We start from the raw sequence: 21,340 nt of genomic DNA, 5'->3' as shown, positions 1-21,340 counted from the left end.
CTGATCATTGAAGCCATCAAATCCATAAAATAATGGAGGTAATGAGGGTAGATCTAACAAATCTACAAGAATTGGTTGAGTCATTTTTCCAACTTGGGATTGTGGATTTAGTCAACATTCAAACCAATGAAATTACTCCAGCACAACCATTGCTGGAGGGAAGCACAAGTTCTAATGATCCTCCACAGGATCATCCAATGAGGAAAAGTACAGATTTTCACACCAACGCGACACCAATATTTGTGGGAACTAGAATTAGAGAAAATCCAGAAAGAAATCTGAGGAGAGCGCTTGAACATACACCTGGACAAGGACCGTGCTTTAGCCCTTGTATCCATACGGAGCCGTACTCAACCTAAATGTTATCGACTTTCGAAAATCAAGAAGCTGATAGATGAGTGGATTGCAGCCATAAAGATAGCGGCAACTACCTCAGAACTCAATAAAGAAAACTTCATAAAACTAATAGAGTTAAGCTTGGAGGGTTCTGTGAAGATCGAATGGGATCCCCTAAAAGATACCAAAACCAATATCCTTGCCAGAGATTCAAAAAGTGCAATAGCAGATTGGCTAGGGAGGCTTATTAAAATACACTTCATTTGAGATGGATACTTTGAAGGAAGTAGAGCAGAAAAGGCTAGAGAGTATGCACAAGCTCTTTTTGGCCTTGAATTAAGGAGTATTTGCGCAGCAGATAAATATTCTATTGGTTTTGCAAGTATTTTTTTTAGAGTGGAGTAGCAATAGAAGTAGCAGCTCCAATGTTCTTTGCAAAGATATGCAGTTCATGGAGGGAGATTTGATTCAGTCATACAAAGTACCCGAAGGATAGCTAGATTCAGTTGCAAGGAGAATGTTTTTTCTTAAAGACAAATAGAATGATTGGTGTTATCAAGCGTCATCCAAAAAAACATGAAGAGACTAAGTAGGAAGATCAAACGAACCCCTCTTGATTGTGATAACAATGATTTTCCTACAATTATAGGAAAATCAAGCGAGCCAAGAAAGAGGAAGAAACAAAATAGTGATTCCTACCCAGGAGTTCGAAACGATGGTCACAGAAATTGCTCATTTTTTCGAACAATTGGACATGGACTATGTGTTGTTCCAAAATCTACCGAAAACTCTAGCAGAAGTCTCCACTCTTGCCATTACTACAGCAGCGATCTCCGCAGACAGAACAACCGTAAAATCTGAGGACGAGGCAAAACTGAAATACGACAAACATATAAAACGGTGAGAGGTCACCTGCTTAATCATATGAATAATTCTCTGTTCGACTTGTTTGTCAACTATAAATGCCAAAGAAATCTGGACTATAATGGAGGCAAGATATGGAGGTGATGACGCTGAAAGAAAAAAGTACGTCGTTGGTAAATGGCTCCAATTTCAAATGGTCGATGAGAAGCCTATAATGGACCAAATCCACGAATACGAGAACCTAGTGATAGAAGTCCTGAGCGAGGGCATGAAAATGTGTGAGATTTTACAAGCCAATGTACTACTTGAAAAATTCCCTCCTATTTGGAATGAATATCGAAACCATTTGAAGCACAAGAAAAGGGATCTAAACCTTCAAGAATTGATCGGCTATATGAGAATGGAAGAAGCAAATCGCCTGAAAGATTAGGAAACTCCTCTCTCCTCTCTTTCAATTAAAGCTAACCTTGTTGAGTTTGTTGGATCTAAAACAGGTTTCACCAGAATAAAGGAAAAAACCTTCAAAAGAACAATCAACACAAAACATTCAAAGGACTTAACGATAAGACCCAAAAGAATAAAATATCGTGCTACTGTTGTGGGAAAATAGGACATAAAGTGTACTAGCTATCAAAGAAAGGATCAACAAAAGGGAAACCAAAAACCAGCCACTCAATCTACTCCACAAGTCAACCTGGCCGAAAATCATGTTGCGGTAGTTGTAGAAGCCAACCTAGTGGAGAACAAAGAAGACTGGATATTAGACACTGGCTCATCCAGGCATTTCTGCTCCAACAAAGCCCTATTTCATGAACTTCTTGACGCAACAGATGGCGAGTGTCTTCATAGGGAACTCTACAACCGTCGGAGTCTTGGGTAAAGGAAAGATCTTCCTTAAACTTACTTTTGGCAAAACACTTGCTTTGAATGAAGTTTCTGGTATTATATGTGTCATCTTTACGTAGAAATCTAGTTTTTGATAGATTATTGAATAAAGCTGGCTTTACGTAGAAATCTACCATGCCAAATATCAATGGATTCCAGTTCTGCTTATTTGGTGGAGTCCATTGATATTTGGCATGGTAGATTAGGACATGTGAACTATTCCTATATTAAAAGCTTGAAAATTATGAATCTTATAAATATTTCTGACACAAATGGATGCTCTAAATGTGGAGTCTGTGTGGAGGCAAAATACGTAAAGAAATCTTTTAAACGTATCACATCTAGAAATACTGATTACTCGAATTAATTCACTCGGATCTAGCTGATTTCAAAAGCACATTAAGCAAGGGTGGTAAAAAATATTATATCTCATTCGTTGATGATTTTTCTAGATATACTAGGATTTATCTATTAAAATCAAAAGATGATGTTGCTGAAATGCTTATGAAATTTAAGTCTGAAGTTGAAAATCAATTAGACAAGAGGATTAAAAGACTTAGATTTGATAGAGGTGGAGAATAAAATACTAAATTCTTGAAGGAATTTTGCAAGACCAATGGAATAATCTATGAGATTAGTGCACCTTATACACCTCAATAAAATAGCATAGCTAAACGCAAAAATAGAATTCTAAAATAAATGATGAATGCTATGCTTTTAAGCTCAGGTATGCTAGATAATATGTGGGAGGAAGCAATTTTATCTGCATGCTATATCCTTAATAGAGCCCACATAAAAAATTGAATAAATCCCCTTATGAATTATGGTAAAGGTTTGCTCCTGACTTTAAACTTCTTAAAGTGTGGGGTTGTCTAGATAAAGTAGCATATCCAGAATTTTAAAAAAACAAACATAGGACCTAAAATCTTTAACTGTGTGTTTATTGGATACGCCCAAAATAGTGTTGCATATAGATTCATGTGTTTAAATGATAACTCTCTTTGTGAATCAAGAGATGTTGAATTCTTTGAACTATTGATTAAAACTACTAGAACAGACATAGCCCCTTCATGCAACAAACCTTTGTTAATTTCCTCTAATTTTGTTGTGAAATAAACCTAGAAGAAGTAAAAGATAAAAAAACGGATTATAGTTTTGGACCAGACGTTCTAACTGCTTTCCTAACGGAAGACCAAGGAAAGTTAAATGAAGACTTCGTTTCGATGTTTCTAGTTGAAGATGATCCTAAGATATATACAGAAGCAATAAACTCCATAGACTCTAGTTTCTAGAAGGAAGCCATTAGAAACGAACTAGATTCTATATCGTTAAATCATACTTGGGATTTAATGTATTTGCCTATAGGAAGTAAGCCTATAAAATGCAAATGGGTCTTCAAGAAGAAAATGAAACCAGATGGGTCAATACACAAATTTAAGGCACGGTTTGTGGTTGTCGGTTATACACAAAAGAAAAGCATAGACTATTTTGACACATACTCACCTGTGACAAAGATGACAATCATTAGAACTCTAGTTGCACTATTAGCTATTCTATAATGACAATCATTAGAACTCTAGTTGCACTATTAGCTATTCTATAATCCATCAAATGGAGTAAAATAGCCTTCCTAAATGGTGACTTGGAAGAAGAGATATATATGAAACAACCAGAAGGGTTTATGGTACCTAGCTAAGAAAATAAAGTTTGTAAACTCAAAAAATCACTATATGGACTAAAACAAGCAACCAAACAATGGTATAAAATTTTTTTATCATACTTAAAAACTAATAGATACAAAACAAACATATCAGATAGATGTGTATACTCAAAATTGTTTGGGGCAGAATGTGTTATTATATGCCTATATGTCGATGATATGCTGATTTTTGGCAGCAACATAGATATAATTGAGGAAACTAAAAGATTATTATCAGCACAGTTTGACATGAAAGATGTAAGAGAAGCTGATGTAATCCTAGGCATTAAAATTAGAAAAACTGAAAATAGGTTATCTCTTTGTTAGTCACACTACATAAACAAAATCTTGGACAAGTTCGATGGTCAAGATGAGATACCAATCAAAACACCTTATGACCCGAGCGTATATCTAAAAAAGAATAAAGGTGATAGTGTGTCACAAGCTGAGTATGCAAAAATCATAGGGAGTGTCGTGTTTGTCATGAACTACACTAGACATGACATAGCTTACATTGTGAGTAGACTAAGTCGGTATACCCATAATCCCAATAATAAAACTGGAATGCACTACGTCGCTTGTTGAGATATCTAAAGGGTACTATAAACTTGAGTTTGCACTTTAATAAATTTCCAGCAGTGTTAGAAAGATTTCGTGATGCAAATTGGGTTACAATAATGATGAAGTAAGCTCAACTAGTGGATTGATTTTTACTTTAGGTGGGGGAGCTATTTCTTAGTAATCTGCAAAAACAAACTTGTATAGCTCGCTCTATTATGGAATCTGAATTTATAACTCTTGAATTAGTAGTCAAGAAGTAGAGTGACTGAGAAACTTACTGGAAGATGTGACCTTGCTTCAATTGTGCCAGTGTCTCTACACTGTGACTCCCAAGCTCCTATTAGAATTGCCAAGAATTATGCTTACAATGACAAAGGAGACATATTCGTATCAGACATGAAGCAGTAAAAGAACTTCTAAAGAATGGGATAATTTCCTTGAATTATGTGAGGTCCGAGAGGAACTTGGTAGATCCTCTCATGAAAGGACTTACTGTGACATCCGAAGAATTCTTCACGTAATTGGGAGACTAGTTGGTAATTATTATAAATTTCGATTTATTAGTAAATAAATTATAGATTGAATTTGGGATATAATAAAATTTGAACGGATTAAATTGAAATTCATTATAATATTTGAAAGGTGGGCAGTGGCTTGTGCTGCCACCGCCTAACCCACGATTAAACATATATATATGTATGTTAATTGAACACACACACTCACATTTACACACACACACACTGACGCACGCAATTACGGGAAACAGAGGTACGAATTTTGGAAATTTAATCTTTAATAATTTATATAATTATATTAATTAATTAGTTTGTTTATTAAATATTAATTATATTGAGCGACGTACCATTTAACCGGAGTACTTTATGATTTTAGCTATTTAAATTAGTGTCAAAGTAAATATCACATTAGATATAAAAATGATATGGTTGAGTAATTAAAATATTAGATTTGTTAGATTTAATTATTATTATAGCTAATTTACACAATTTCATCGGAATGATTAACCAAATATGTAATTTTATGTATTGTTGTTTGATTAAATTATATAGCAACGATAAATTGGTAGAAAATTCATAAAAATGTTTCAAAAATTATATTTAAAGAATATTATGTTATTAAAAATGGAAGATGAGGTTTTAATGATAATCTCATTTACGGATGTTATTAAAAACGATAGTTATAAATATATAAGGGGTTTGATTAAATGAATTCTTTGGTAAATTAAATATATTGATTATACGTATAATATTTTGTTATAGACGTGACGACAAAGTAGAGGGTTGAGCAGTCCCTCGTTAATCGAAGTATTTTGGGATTTACGGTAAGTATAGCTAATTGGATTTATATATATAGCTATATGTGTAGTATTGTATATATCATATATATTGGTTCTTGGATGTGATCGTGAACTTGGCTTTATATTTATATACGTGAGTCGTATATTGATTGCTTATATAATTAGTTGTGGATATTTGTTAGATTACTATAACATTGATGAAATTGTCACTGTGGGTTATGTGATTGTAATGTAAGGACATGCGAGATATGATTATGTGATGATTGTATAATTGATTGTTGTATGAATCAAATTGGGAGTAATTATTATAAAGAACAGAATGATGATCGTGTATTAAAATAAAAGATGATGCTTACCTAGTTGGGAACACAGTCAATGGTTTATGAAAATGTGATTTATGATGATGTGAATGATAATGCGATATGAAAAATATATGAATTAAGCTAGACACTATGGCGCGAAGCGTATCGGGGTATTCCGGGCAGCGGGGAATACCCTGTGCTGTTAGCTACACACTGGGGTGGTGTGGGGGTATCATGTTTGTTGTGATGTCCTGTGCTGATATTGCTACACAGCTGAAGTAAAAGAGTGTGGAGATATCACATACAACGGGTATCCTGTGTTGTATATGATATGATGATGGCCGGCGAATTGACGGAAGTACTCCAACTAGAGTAAGTGGGGCCCTTAACTAATAAACGATAACGTTGAATATTATGTCGTGGATTGTTTTACAGTTGTGAGTATGTATTACTGCTTATATCTGATGTTGCTATATGACGAATGACCGTTAGTCGATGTGACTGCTTGTATGTGAATTGCTGTCTGTGTATATATATAGACTGATTGGCTATACTTATTGAGTAGGCAGCTCATTCCTTGCCACGTACACATTGATGAAGCTATCACGATGGGTGTTAAGGTGGGTCGCCTTCTATGAAAGAAAATTGGAAGTTCTTTCTAGAGCACTCATCAGAACTCAAGGCATTAGCGCAAGGCCATTAATAGCGCTCAGAACTTTTATCGCGGAACAACGAACACCAAGGAATTTATATGTGATTGTGGGGGTCTCAATCTAAGCTATCAAAAGTTCAAGAGTTATATCACTCTCGTTAGCCAAGTTTGATTGCCTCACTTCACTATACATTAATTCAATCGAAAGATATTAATGCTTAAGTATACTTTATCGTTCACTCAGAAAATCATATTCTTCATCTACATTAGTCATTTGTGGGGATTGTTGGAAATGATTAATGCTATTTGTCTTGTCCCACATAGGTATGTAAGTCCTTTCTTTCCCATATATATTGAATTAACTTATTTCTTTGGAATGAGAAGTGTGGGTAGATGGATTTTGGTAGAATTACCACACACGCACGCCCGCCTTTTCCGTCCCGATCCGGACGGGGCTGGGCACGATTTATATTCTTCTTTGAGGAAATTACATTGAAATCTCTCATTCTTCTCGGTTTTGGATACCGAGCAAAACCAAGTCATGGAGGTTGAGGAAAATTCTCCCCACTTGGCCAATTTTTGGTTGTTGATAAGAGTCTAATGGCTTATTTTCTCAACCAACCAAGCAAATAGCCTCACTTCGAATTCATTCTCACACAATTTTCTAGCTCTCTTCCTTTGGTTCATTCATACAGTCCGAGCTCTCTTTTGCTCTCTCAAGTTTTCCTTCTCTTTTCTGATTTTCTGTGTTTGTTGTTCTGAGCTCTCTGTCACGAGTGCACGTGTTAGAGAGTTATAGTTGTGTTAACCTTGGAGAACGAACAATTTACGCTATCTACACCATGGTAACACCAAAGTTTCGCTTTCAAAACAGTAGTTTGCCCACGGCACAACTTATATTTTCCAAAAATTTGTACCCCTCCCTCTCCCTCTCCAGTTGCCGCCTCCCCTGCCCTCTCCCTTCCCCCCTCGTTGCTTCCCCTTTCCCCTTCAAGCACCTCACCCTCCCTTCCCTCTCTCCACGCCGTTGCATGTTCTTTCTCTCAGAGTAAAATTTGTATTGACACCTAAATTTTGTTATTAATATCACTTTGGTACACGAATAATTAGAAATAATAAAATTCTACCTAAGTTTCACTATTCATCCACTTTGATACCCAATTCATGATTTTTATTTCTTTTTCTATTATTTTTTATGTAATAACGATTTATCCTTAGATAATGAATAAAAATAATAATAAATATACCAAAATAATAAAATTTCATCAATATATTCTTCTTTATTTGAATCCGATTTTTATTTTTTATATTTGAGTATTATACTTCATAAAAATATCTCGTACATTTATTTTTTTATACTCATTTTATTTATAATATTCATAAGATAACGCATTACTTATGTAACGCCCGGAAAAAAAAAAAAAAAAAATAGAACCCCTTCTCTAAGCCCTATACTTGAGATGCGACCTAACATCAATATGTTCACGAAATAATAACGTGATAAGTGGAATAAATACATGTCCTAATCATTAGACTTGTTTCTTAACCACCTCGATCTCTTTTTTAGCCAGCTAAATCCTGAGTTGTTCGCTTTATCCCCTGTATCTGGAGGAAGAAATTCAAAACTTTTTGTAACTAATTTAATTAATTTAGAACTTAGAAGAAGATAACAAAATAAATCTATCAACTTATTGTTTACTAATTGTTCGGTAGTTAAAATAATACTAATAATTAATTAACTAATTCTATTTAATTAATTGTAACTGGTTAATATAGATATATCTAAACAATTAATTAACTAAATAGGGGAGTTATTAGAGGTTAATTATCTATTGGTTAAAACTTAACTACGTAAGTATATAATTAATCAAATAATAAAGCAAGAAAAGAGAAGAGGTACTTGTTCACTACGGTTGCTGAAGAAGAACGTGTTCCTGTTATTTCAATGTACAAATGAGATTAGGTTCTCTCTTGTTTATATACATATATATATATAGAGGGTGAATAGCAATTTACTTCCTGTTATATTGAAAATGAGCATATTATCCTTTTATGAGAAAAATATAGTAATTTATTTCTTTATACTTTTTAAAATATAGCAATTTACCTTCTAATACAGGGAAGTAAATTGCTTCATTTTAAAAAATTTTGGGGTTAAATTGTTATATTTTAAAAAATACAGGAAGGTAAATCGGTATTTTTTTTTCATAAGGGAGTAATTTGCTCATTTGCGATATCATAAGGAGATTGCTTGTATTTTTTCTACATATAGATATAGATGACACAAGAAGTTGAGAGAGGAACACGTGTGTCCTTGTCCTCACCCACCACCGCATCAAACTCTTGGATTTTCCATTTATCTTTTTCTTTTCTTATTTTTAAAGTTTGACAATTTTATTAAAATTATAAATTGGTCCCTTAATTTCTAAACTTATATTATTTAACCCTAATAACTTTATAAAGTTCCAATTTAGTCCTTTAAAGTTTTAATATATTTGAATCATAACCAATAATTTATTTCCTAATATATTTGGGACTTTCTAACTTTTACAATTTAAATAAACAAGTTTCGTATAAAAAAATTTTCATCCCAAATTAACTCAAATATTTTTTTGTAAATAAACTTTAAAATAAAAGTAGGTAAAAAAATATTAAATTTCGTTCGTATCATAAATTAATTTGTTAAAACTGATAATATTTAATATAATTAAATAAGAGGAGTCACAACTTAGTACTTAATTATATGAAAAGTTAATGTAAAATACATTGCAACCATAGAAAAGTTGAATTTACATTCTAAACTTTTAGAAAAAAATAATTTAAAATCGAAACTTTTGAACCTATATTTAAGTTTTGCAATCAAATTTTAATATCTCTACTAAATGCTAAAGAAATATGTTAAATTTGATGATGAAAATTTCTATTTCTCGGGACTTGACTATTAATTTAAGTTATTTAATAATGAGTTTTTTTATATACATTCAGAGACAACGATAGTAGAAAGTATCAAAATAATGAAAATATATTAATTTGGATAACTAAAATGGAATTGAAAATCAATTGTGTTAATTAAAGACAAAATATGTCGATAGAAATTTATGTAATTCTTTTGATATATTTATTATTTTTTATTTTAATATCTAATAGTAGATTAGCCATTACATAAAAATTAAATAAAAAATATGAATTGGGTAGTAAAGTGATATTCGTAATAAAACTCGGGTACTAATTACGTCATTTGTAATTATTCATATAGCAACGTGACATTAATACTGAAATTAAGATACCAATTGAGTCCTTTATAATTATTCAAATTTAAATTTAAATTTCTATTTTTTGTTCAAATTTTAATGGTTAATAGAAATAAATAAAATCTACATCGTTGATCTACCAAGATCAAACCGTTATTAAATGAGGTTATAAAATATAATTTGAGAATTAAAAATTAAAAAATAAAATTGAAGGAAAAGTGCGTGAACTACATGAAATCGGGTGGGGAATGTAATTGCTCTATTTTGAAAAAGACATGGGGACTAAAGTGCTGCTTTTTTTTTTTTTTTTAAATGAAATAGTTTACTCATTTGCAATATTACAAAAATAAATTAAGTCCTATAAATAATAATTGATATATGAATGATAGAAAAACATTTCTAATGAAAATAAGTATAAACCAATTTGGTTTCGCTTTCGTCACCATTTGATAGAGTAAAAATTAAAAATAAAAACACAACCAAACAAATGACGTAAATTCTTGCTACATTTAATACATATTCACAAAATATATAACATCTTGTCTTAGACAAAATAAATGGTATTAAATTTTTACACATAGCGCGTATATGTAATGAAAATATAAGATGCAACAGAATTTAAAATAGAGAATTTAATCCAAAAAATTGTCTCTCCAACCCAAGATAGGAAGGAAAATGAAAATAAAAGAAAGGAAACTTCAAATTGAACCAACTCAAGGCCCTATCTACTTTTTATTATTAAGTTGGATAAATTGTTCAATACGCTTTTTTAGGTTTAATCTTATCCTCGTCTCCGGTGCAAATCATTATTTCTCTCTAGTAACTCAACCTAAATAGTTGGATTTTTGAGTTATTCAACCAAAACAGTTTAAGTAAATATAGTACAATTAGTACTAATTTTTTTAGGGTTAATTATATTAAGACGCTCTCTGAAAATATAAAATTATATTTTTTTAAAAAAAAATTGAAATTATATATACACCTCATCCAAAAATTTATTGTTTACACTTGATCTCTTTTTGTTAGGATTTGGACAAAAATATTAATGTTAACAAAAAGAATTGCATAAGGTTTTAATTTTATTTCTCATTTTAATGCTTTCATGTAATAATTTTGTACTTATGAAAGAAAAATATAATGATGTAGCCTCACATCATATATATATATTATGTTTATTTATTTAGAAATACAAAAATATACATGAGAATGTTAAATGAGGGGTAAAAAAAAAATTTATGTATTTTTCTTTGCTTGCGTCTAGATTTTCTATTCAAACCCTAACGGAAGGAGATCAGGTGTAAAAGAATTTTTGAAGAGGGTGTAAGTGTAATTTCAAAATTTCTTTAGAGAAAGTATAATTTAGCATTTTCAGAAAATATAATTGTAATTAATCCTTGTTTCTTTATCCTATTACCCAAATAAGTTATGTCACAGAGCAAACGACCCGAAGTTGTGGAAATATAGAGTTTAAAGGGATAATTACACTTTTCATATCCAAAGTATACCCTATTTCAGTTGTAGTCCCCCGAATTTCCTATCATCAAACTTTGTACACAACGTTTATAATTTTCATCTATCTGAATACCCCCATTGAATTATTAGAACAAACAATCAACCCAATTTTGGAGAAAAAAATTAGATGGGAGCTCCTCATTGGCATGTTTGGTTATCCTTTCATTCACCACACAAAATAGAGCTGAAAGAAAGGAATTGAGGAAAATTTTGCAAAAAATGAGATGGATGAGGAGAGATCAGTTTCCATCTTACTCAAATTCGAGTACGGGTTAGTCTAATGAGAATATTTTTGTGAAAAAAAACATATTATGAGTGTAGTTACGAACTACCATTGAAGACAAGATAAATAGATGCTTTGTTCTTATTTACTTTATTTTGTTATTATTTAATACTATTTTTTAAGACATGCCCAAAACCTTCTTTCTGAATTTATTTTGGTTTAAGAAGTTTTCAATGGTAGCTCGATTCCACACTCACAATACATTCTTTCACGTAAACATTCTTATTAGAATGACATCCAAACATATGTAGATAAGTTTTTGCCTAATTACAATCCAAAATTGAGTTGACCGTCTGTTTTTACGAGTAATTTAAGGAAGAGTGTTCATATGGATAAATATCATAAATTTTGAGTATCAAATCTGATTACTTAAAAATTTAAGGCACTAAAATTGGACACGAGGTATAGTTTGAGTATTGAAGTATGAAATTATCCCATAATTTAACTACAATACCAGAAATTCAAAATCCCTCTTCGTTGGCCACACAATTACCATACATTCACAAAAAATGAAGCAAACATATCAGAAATTTCCTCCAATTCTCCTCTCTCTGGTGAAATCACCAATATACATAGGCTTGTGTGTGTATGTATATACATCGCATAGAGGATCATCAAGCAAGAAGACAAGGGAAGCCAACCATCATCAGCCGTAGGGTATGGCCGTCGCTGCTCAAGCTTCTCTCCGTTTCTACCAAAATTCTGCTTTCTTCCCGAGGAACCCTCGTCTTTTTCGTGATTCCCGGCTCCGTCCTCCTCCCGGGGTCTCTTCTGCAAGAATCCGAGCAAGCTCTGCTGTTGCTCTGGAGCCCGTACTTCTTTTGCTCGCTCTTGACTCGCTTTATGTCTATAGTTTTCTTGCTTGTCCTTGAATGCGTGTATGTTGGATTTTGTGTGTGGAGGTGGTTGCGCGCGGGAAGAATGTTGGATGGGCATGTGGTACTGGGTTCTGCTTGGATTCACTAAAACCATAGAAAAAGAAGATGGAGATTCTGGAAAAAGGATTGGAATCTGGAGACTAAATATTTGTTCTTTGAATTAAATTAGCAAGTGTTATTGCTCATTTGCACTGATAAGTAAACGTGGTTCAGTTGTTGAACTTGTTTGTGGGAAATAATTTATCCTTTTTGCTGTTTTGTAGCACTAATTGTTGATTTCATTCGGTTCGTGTCTTATTTTTGATGTATCAAGGAAATAAAGTATAGGTAGTTACTGAATTATGAGTTGTTACAGTTTTATTTTTCCAATTAGGAGTTGTTAGGTACTGATGTTGCCATGCTATGTGAACATTGTGGTTGAACTGATGGAGAATTATTAGACAGCACAAGAATGTTGGTTTTGCATTAGATAAAGGTGTCGCTTTGTATATTACAATTGCTTAATGTCTCTAAGGCTCTATTACAGGTAAACTCAGATTGCTAAAGTCTGGGGATTCCTGATGCCTGTTGCAGTTAATAATAACTTACAAAATGGAAGCCCAATTTGAGATCATAAAGTTTGCAGGATCACTAGTTCCACGAAGTTTTGTGAAGAAGTTAATGCTTAGATGTTTTTCAATTGATTATCTAGGCTTGCTTTGTATTATTCATGCCAGAACTCACTCAAATTTTCCTCTACATGGATGGTATAGGCTAAAATGTATTTTGTTTAGATCAGAGATATCGCATGCTCTGTGCACTAAGAGAAGCGTTTTAGATGTTATTCATGACAGTACAGCTCATATTTCTTAAGACCAATAGTACAGTAGATGGACCCAACTGTAGCCCCACAATTACATATAAGCTTTTATCAGTTTTCAAATCTAAGGAATGCATTATTTGTAGGCTCGGTCATCCTGATAAAATAAGCATGCTACATCATCACGCTCAAACTCTTTCAACTATAGCAATGTACCATAGTGAACCTTTTGTACCATAAGAAAGAGTTTAATTGTATCATGTTCTTCAAATTCAGGCGCATGATTTGTTCATTGCGTGATACTTGTTTGGTCTTATGTTTTAAAAGAAAAGAATCTTTCCTTGAGGACTTTGCCTTGCGCTAAATAACTGGGCACTCCTATGCTTGATAGGAATTAACAACTGAAGCCCAAGATACTACAGATGTTGACTTGTTTGCTTGCCCCATTTGTTATGAGCCGCTAATAAGAAAAGGCCCTTCAGGTTTCAACTTGTAAGTTAAATTTGAAATAATAGTAAAGCTTGTTCTATGAGATGGTGCTTTTCTAATTCCGGGCTATCATGATGCAGACCAGCAATCTACAGGTCTGGTTTCAAATGTAGGAAGTGCAACAAGTCCTATTCGAGCAAAAACATCTATCTTGATCTCACTGTTACTTCTGGGACAAAGGAGTACAATGAGTTTAAACCAGCTGGGACTGAGCTCTTCAGGTGTGAAATATTAATCATCATAATCTCATTTTCTGGAAAAATTATTGCTGTTTCATCATACCGAAATTACATGTAGCAGTTATTCTCGTAATGAAGTCACTTTGGATTGATCATCATAGTGTGCTTCATACTTTTTCATGTTTTTTTAATGTCAAAAGGTTGTGATATCCGCATTGTACACTCTTTTGAGTTCTCTATAGGAATTTTTTTTGGATCTGTCAAGCAACTTCTGCTTTATTTTATAACAAGGCAAGGCATCATCAATATCAAAAAATTCAAAATTTACTCTTCACATGGGGCTCTAGTCTGGACTCCAGAAAATGAATTGTCCCATCCATATATTATGTTCTTGCTTATTGTGGAAGAATCTTGCCATCCACTCACGTCACATAAGATGAATGCCTAGCCCTAGCAAAATATAATTTGATGGTAGCGAGTTTGCATTGTCTTCGAGAAAGCTTTCATTTCGACACTACTCACATAAGCTACGTGAAAATTCATTTTCAAACTGGAATGCCATGTAGCAGTCAAGTGCTATTTTTTCCCCTCACACTCCCTTGTTTTATTTATACACGAAAGATATCAATCTTAATTGCTGCTTTGAGATATACAAAAAAATGTTTTCCTATAAGGGCATTATGCACATGACAATTATCTTTTTTTTTTTTTTTGGTTTCCTGTAGTTCCTTTTAAGATATCTTTATATCCAATACAAGTAAGAATGACAATAGGCATGGTTACCTCAATATTTTGATCTTTCGCTTTGTAGAAAGGGAAGAGAGATATTGTATACTGTTTGATTCTTCCAACCCTATATATAGGGATGGAATTAAATGATAACTACGACTAATTGACAACTATCAAAGATACTGATTGTCCGATCCAAGCAAAGATATGTAGAGATCTTAACATTACAAATTCTAATATTCCGGCACTGCCCCTCAAGCTGGAGCAAATATATAAATCATGCACAACTTGTTGCACAATATATTAACTGTTGTGTTCCCAAAGCCTTGCTACATGTTCTTTGCTCTGAAAAAGGAGTAAAGGGAGTGCAAATTTTCTGACTCACTACAGCGTTGCAAACTAGTGGATAAGTGTCATTGTATGTGACACCTAACTCTTTTAATAGATTCCTTAACCACAAAACCTCAGTAGTAGTGTGAGCCATAGCCTCATATTCAGCCTCTGCACTTGATCTAACAACTGTAGTTTGTTTTTTGTTACGCCAAGTCACAAGATTTCCCCCCGCACAGGTGTAATACCCAGAGGTAGACTTCCTATCATCTTTGGACCCGACATAGTCTACATCATAATAAGCTTCTAGCTTGACATGTCCATGTTACTTGAATAATAACCCTTTACCAGGAGATGTCTTTATATATTTCAAGATCCTAAGAGCAACTTTCTAGTGAATAGAGCGTGGCTTATCCATAAGTGACCAAGTATGACTAACCAGGCCAACTGCAAATGAGACAATCATCAGGATTTTGTACTTCATGAGAACCTTTAGACAATGTTTTGCAGCTCTTACGCATCTTTTTCTTCCTTTTCTTTTATAGACGATAGCAAGTATTTAATATGTCATGGAAAAATTGTATCAAGTATTTGGAGCAAAGAAACTGTTCGAGTTTGATGCTGGTGCCCTTTTCTTTTTTTTTTTTTCAGGAGTCCACTTGTTTCATTTGTATATGAGAGAGGCTGGCGTCAAAATTTTAACCGTAGTGGTTTCCCTGGTCCGGATGAAGAGGTAACTTCTTGGTAGTTCCTGTTTTTAAGCCAGTACACACAATGTCAGTAAACTCTGTAGAATGGAGGTAGTATGTAGACATGAATTGATTATGATGCCTTCACTTTCAAAGAAGGGAAACACAAAAGGGTATGGAACAAAATATCATGATTGAGTTTTTTCATGTATGTATTGTGGAAATTTGATTGTATGCTTAATTAATATCTTTATATTATGCTTCAATGCATCTGTTCCAGAAAAAGTTTTGTCATTTACTGAAGTAGCCAAAATATATGATTGTTATATGTGCTTAATTTCTTTCTTTACATTTATCATATGTTTGTTATGCTCAAAATGTCACTGGATGTCCCTTCAATGCAATCTGGCATGTTCTGCTGATCTCAAATGGGTGTGGCTTACAAATTTTCCTCCATATGTCATCCTGGAGCACTAGGCTACCTTGAGGTAGCAAGGAACAATGAGTGATAGGCTTTAATTGAGCAGAGATGCCTGCTGTTATATATATTTACTTTGGAAGAGAACTTAAGATTATGTTGGCACTTTCTCCACTCTGCATGTTCCTTGGCTTCCCTATGCTCCCCTGTCTTCTGTATATCAGGTTTTCATGCCTGTACTCTAAAGTTTTTTTTTTTCATGTCTGCATTTCACTCCGATCATATGCCCTTTTAGACCCAGCTGCAACCACTTTATCTAATCGATCCTAAATTCATTTTGACTTCTTATATACCTTATCTATGTGTAGAATTTGATGTTGCTTATTATCTCATCCAACTGATTGTACCAGTAGAGGACAGTCTTCATTAGTAAATAAACGGAATTATTTTTCCAAAACGTTATTTAGTTGAAAATAGGAAGATAAATTCCTGTAAATGTATCGTAAAGAAGCATTTATCGAACCATTAGTTTTGTTTATCTATTTATTTTTCATCCCGTATTTGGATGAAATGTCCATTAGATAAGTGTGTTACTTCACTAATGTTTGCATTTCTTATGTGTTTCAAATTACCATTCTAAACATACACTAATTTTCATTCTGCTCATACTGCTTTCTGTTTTATGTGCTGAACTTACATTATGTTGTGAATCACATTTACTTCTGTGACTAGGTTATCTGATTTCTTATAGTCAGACTATCTTGTTGTTTTTAATGCTCCAGAAAGCATTTTAGCACATAATACTTAACCTGAATAACATGTAAGTATGATGTATTTTCTTTGATTGATATCACATCTGCATATCCACATAAGCTACTGAGTTCAAGGAACTCTCTTGCTATATTCCATGCAGTTCAATATGGCCCAGGAGTATTTTAAGCCAGCTGAAGGTGGAGTCCTTGTTGATGTGAGCTGTGGCAGTGGTTTGTTCTCCAGGAAATTTGCGAAATCGGGGGCCTATTCAAGAGTCATTGCACTTGATTTTTCTGAAAATATGCTTCGTCAATGTTATGATTTCATAAAAAATGATGATGCTATCTTAAGCTCGTGAGTATTTTCTTCTCTGTTTCCCTTGTATGTCTGATTATTTGGAATATGGATGTTTGGAATAGTTTTTCTCTTGACCTCAGTAAGTTCTTTCTTTTCTTTTGATGGAAGTAAATTTTGCAATCATTTATTGTTCAAATCAATGCAGTAATCTTGCACTTGTGAGAGCTGATGTTTCTAGACTTCCTTTTCCATCTGGTTCAGTTGATGCCGTTCATGCTGGTGCTGCCTTGCATTGTTGGCCATCTCCTTCAAATGCTGTAAGTTTTCTAGTTTGCAAATTCCAACTACTTGTCGGGGGTATATGACCCTTTTTCTTTTTCACTTTTGAATTTCTAGTGTTTGTCTCTTTGATAATCCACCATTCTGTTGCATTTTATGGTACAAAGCATGGTTCTTTTGTGAAAAAATGGCACAACAACAATTCATGATTAAAAAATGTCTATATATCTGTTACTAATATCATAATTACTTAGATACTGACTTGTACACAAAATATCAAGGGAATACTCAATCTACCTAGATATCAAAAGAAACATTAATTTCACTTGTCAAATAAGTGTGGATTAAATAGAAGTGCCATTTATGCGTGAAAATCTTAGGATCATCTGTCTTGGTCCAACATCCTTTCTTGACTCTAATGCCTGCATCAGGTCCCACAAACCTCAAATGGTTGTGTTATAAACAATTGAAATTGTTAATACTTTATCCCTAATTATTGAATAACAGCCTCATTTAATGTTTAAACTTTTAAATGAGGTAGTTGTTAAATACTATATAGCCAGGCTAAGGATGAGGTGCTGATTAAGGACAGCATAGCCAGACTAAGCAGATTTCTATGTTCTTGAACTCACAGCTGCCTATTTATGGCAATGAATTTCACATGCTATATTTCAGGAAAAAAATCTGGCTGTGACTGAGAACACTAGATATATTAAATCTTATTTTGCGTTCCTTTCTGCCTGTTAGCCCATAAGATGACATGGTCATTGGTTATATGTGATATCGCTGTCACTGAGTTAGTCAAATAACTACTTGAAATACAGTGACTTCGGTTATTTTAGGATGGAAGCCTTTGAATCAACTGTATGTTACTGACTAAATTCTTAGATTGAAATGGGCCTTTGTTAACTTAGTACTTTGCCTTTTCTTGTTCTTTTGCTTTACGAACTTTTGGTATGTGGTTTGCCTTCCCTTATTTGTTTCTTGACTGCATTCTTGTAATATCAGAATTACAGAATTACAGTCCTTACGTTTGATTTCTTCTTTCTGCTTCATGTCAGGTTGCTGAAATTAATCGAATATTACGAAGTGGTGGTGTTTTTGTTGGAAGTACTTTCCTTAGAATCAGTTCATCAACCCCTATTTTGTTGAGGCCTTTCAGACAGGTGATCCTTCTTACAAATCTATGACTCCTACCCTGTGTTTCTGATTACTGAAGCATGTCGTCATCTTGCTTTTAGAAAACATTGTAGGGAAAGTGATATTTGTAGAATGAAATGCAATTCATTCCCTAGTATCAGAACTAAACTTCTAAGGGCTACGTCAGGAATAGCAAATAAGTGGATTAAGTAGAAGTTCTATAAACATATATGTAGGAAATATAGTAGATAGATTAATATAAACCTAGACCTCTATGAAAATAAAGATAGATAGTATGGTAAAAACGTATAGACGACTTGCTCACTCCATTGAGTTCACACGATGCAGCAGAGAATTCTTGAGAACTTCTAGTTAAGGAGGATTTCATTCAGCATGACCCTTGCGAAGAGATTATACCTTCACCATTGAGTGATCAGCCACTGCAAAGTTGTGAATGTGGAGGTTTTCATACTTACAGTAAATATTCATAGTCTAGTCAGTCCATGATAATTTATGGTTTATAAATTGTTATTTGTCAACTCTTTTATAGATGTTTCTCTTCTTAGCATATTTTTGGTGACCATGGAGATAGCTAAACTATCTTTGGCTCAAATCAGTAAGTAACCTGTTATGGACTTTAAGTACAGAAAGAAAACAGACACAATCCAGAGAAATATTAAGTATAACACTGCTCCTCCATGGAGTATATCAAATTTTTTGGCCCGTTTATTTTCTTTATCACTGTTAATTCGACCATAGAGAAGTATGAAGAGCTGACATTCCTCTATATGAATGTCTTGGAAATCATAGTTGTGTGCATTGTTTCGAACCTTTCCTCCTATATGTAGCAGCAGTTAAGGAACAGATTCTGCGAATGCAACATTTGCTTAATCATCATTCCAGGCTAAATGTTTACTTAGTCTAACATAAGAAAAGAAACTGGGTAATGTATCTGAAGCAACTATATACTTGCCAATACAGAAGTCCAGAGCCAAGTCTTAGAAATCTAAAAATCTCCTGTGTGCTGTTTAGGTTTCCTAGCTGTCTGTGGAGCATTTCATGACAGATTCACAATACTTTCTGTAGTGCTTTATGTATTCCATGTGGTTTGCTGAAATATATGACTACGTCACATTTTGTTCAACAGAGGATCACGAACGACTACAACTATTTAACGGAAGAGGAGATTGAAGACCTGTGCACGTCGTGTGGTCTCGTCAATTATTCCAAGAAAGTTCAGCAATCCTTTATCATGTTTTCTGCAGAAAAACCTTGAAGCTTTCGCTTTCTCCTTTTGCAATGTAAAATTACTCGATTAGTGGGAAATGATTTTTGCACTCCACAGACACTCCCCAGGAAGCAATGTAAGGTTATAATGTATATATGCTTGATCCTCTTGTTTCTCATTCTTTGCCTTTACTTTTGATTTGTTGTTTTTTATGTTAGGGATGATTTATTTTTTGCTGTCTTAAGTTATTAAGTTGCTTTTGGTACTTCATGTTCCGACTTTATTAATTTTGGTCTCCGAGTTTTCTTAAATGATTAAAATTAGTGATGATCATTTGTTAACCGTTTAAACTAATGAAGGAACCTTTTTTGCGTAGGGAAAAGGTGGCAAACCAACAATAAAGACAAAAAATTATAGGCCTTAGATGTTATTGGGAAAAAACAGGTGTCAGCATCATTTTGGGTGAAACTAGCAAACTTAAGAGAAATTCACTTTTGATGCCTTAGGTAGTTATCAACAATTTTTTATACTTTCGGATTTCATCGATGTTTATTCTCAATTTTTTTTTTTAAAATAATCAAAGATGACAGTTATTTGACTAAAAGAGTCTGTCCCTTTATTAGTTTGAGACGGTCAACTGGCGATTGGTGTTAATTTTGATCATTTTAAGAAAATTTGAGGATCAAAACTAAAACTTGAGAATCAAAATTGATGAAGTTGGAATATAAGGTATCAAAAGTAATTTAGTCACTAACTTAGGGACCAATAGTGAAATAATTCCTTTTATAGTACTTCTTTACAGTTCATATATGCAGAACGTATCAAAGAAAGATCGAAAGAAGGGAGGGGATTAAATGCAATTTACCCTTTGTGATATATGAAATGAGCAAATACCTACTTGTGAAAAAAAAATAGCAAATTATTCCATATGTTTGAAAAAATGAAGTAAATTACCCCTATATCAATGGTTTAGATAGGGAGTAATTTGCTTCATTTTTTAAAACATAGGAAATAAATTTATTATTTTATTTTTTATAGAGTTTTTTTTATTCATTTCTCAAATCACATGAGATAAATTGCATTTTGTCCAAAAGGAAGGATATAAAGAGAAATCAATCAAATAACAAACACTAAACATAGCCTGCAGCTATGTTAAATGCATTTCCTTGTTTCCGGAGTTGCATATTGACTTAGAAAACTTAATTAATGAATCATCCTCTCTCAGACGTGTGACGTTGATTTCTTTATATATATACTAGCATTTACCGTACTTGATCCTCGTGAACATAAAATTTTTAAGTATAAATTAAGTATAACTCTATTTTTGATCATGTATGTACATTTTATTGGGTTAAAGCGTCCCTTCAACTCCATGCAGTAGCTCAAGCTTTCCTCAACTCGGTGCACAAACTCCACAGAATGTCTGAATCCATAGTGAGTGGTCGAGACTCTGTTTTGCACAGCCAGTTCTG

At 33.2% G+C, this 21,340-nt stretch overlaps 1 protein-coding gene across 1 annotated transcript; it reads left to right on the top strand.

Annotated features, from left to right (window-relative positions):
- The first annotated feature begins 12,106 nt into the window (after positions 1-12,106).
- LOC105162258 (S-adenosyl-L-methionine-dependent methyltransferases superfamily protein) lies at positions 12,107-20,046 on the top strand. The gene is made up of 8 exons (XM_011080253.3): positions 12,107-12,472; positions 13,729-13,829; positions 13,907-14,047; positions 15,716-15,797; positions 17,085-17,278; positions 17,427-17,538; positions 18,562-18,666; positions 19,788-20,046. The coding sequence occupies exons 1-8, from the start codon at positions 12,320-12,322 to the stop codon at positions 19,914-19,916; spliced, it is 1,017 nt and encodes a 338-aa protein (XP_011078555.2). The 5' UTR covers positions 12,107-12,319; the 3' UTR covers positions 19,917-20,046.
- Positions 20,047-21,340: the final 1,294 nt, after the last annotated feature.

Source organism: Sesamum indicum, linkage group LG5 (assembly GCF_026168435.1).
Source record: "Sesamum indicum cultivar Baizhima isolate 11 linkage group LG5, ASM2616843v1, whole genome shotgun sequence".
NCBI lineage: Eukaryota > Viridiplantae > Streptophyta > Magnoliopsida > Lamiales > Pedaliaceae > Sesamum > Sesamum indicum.
This window is presented reverse-complemented; position numbering and strand designations above follow the sequence as displayed.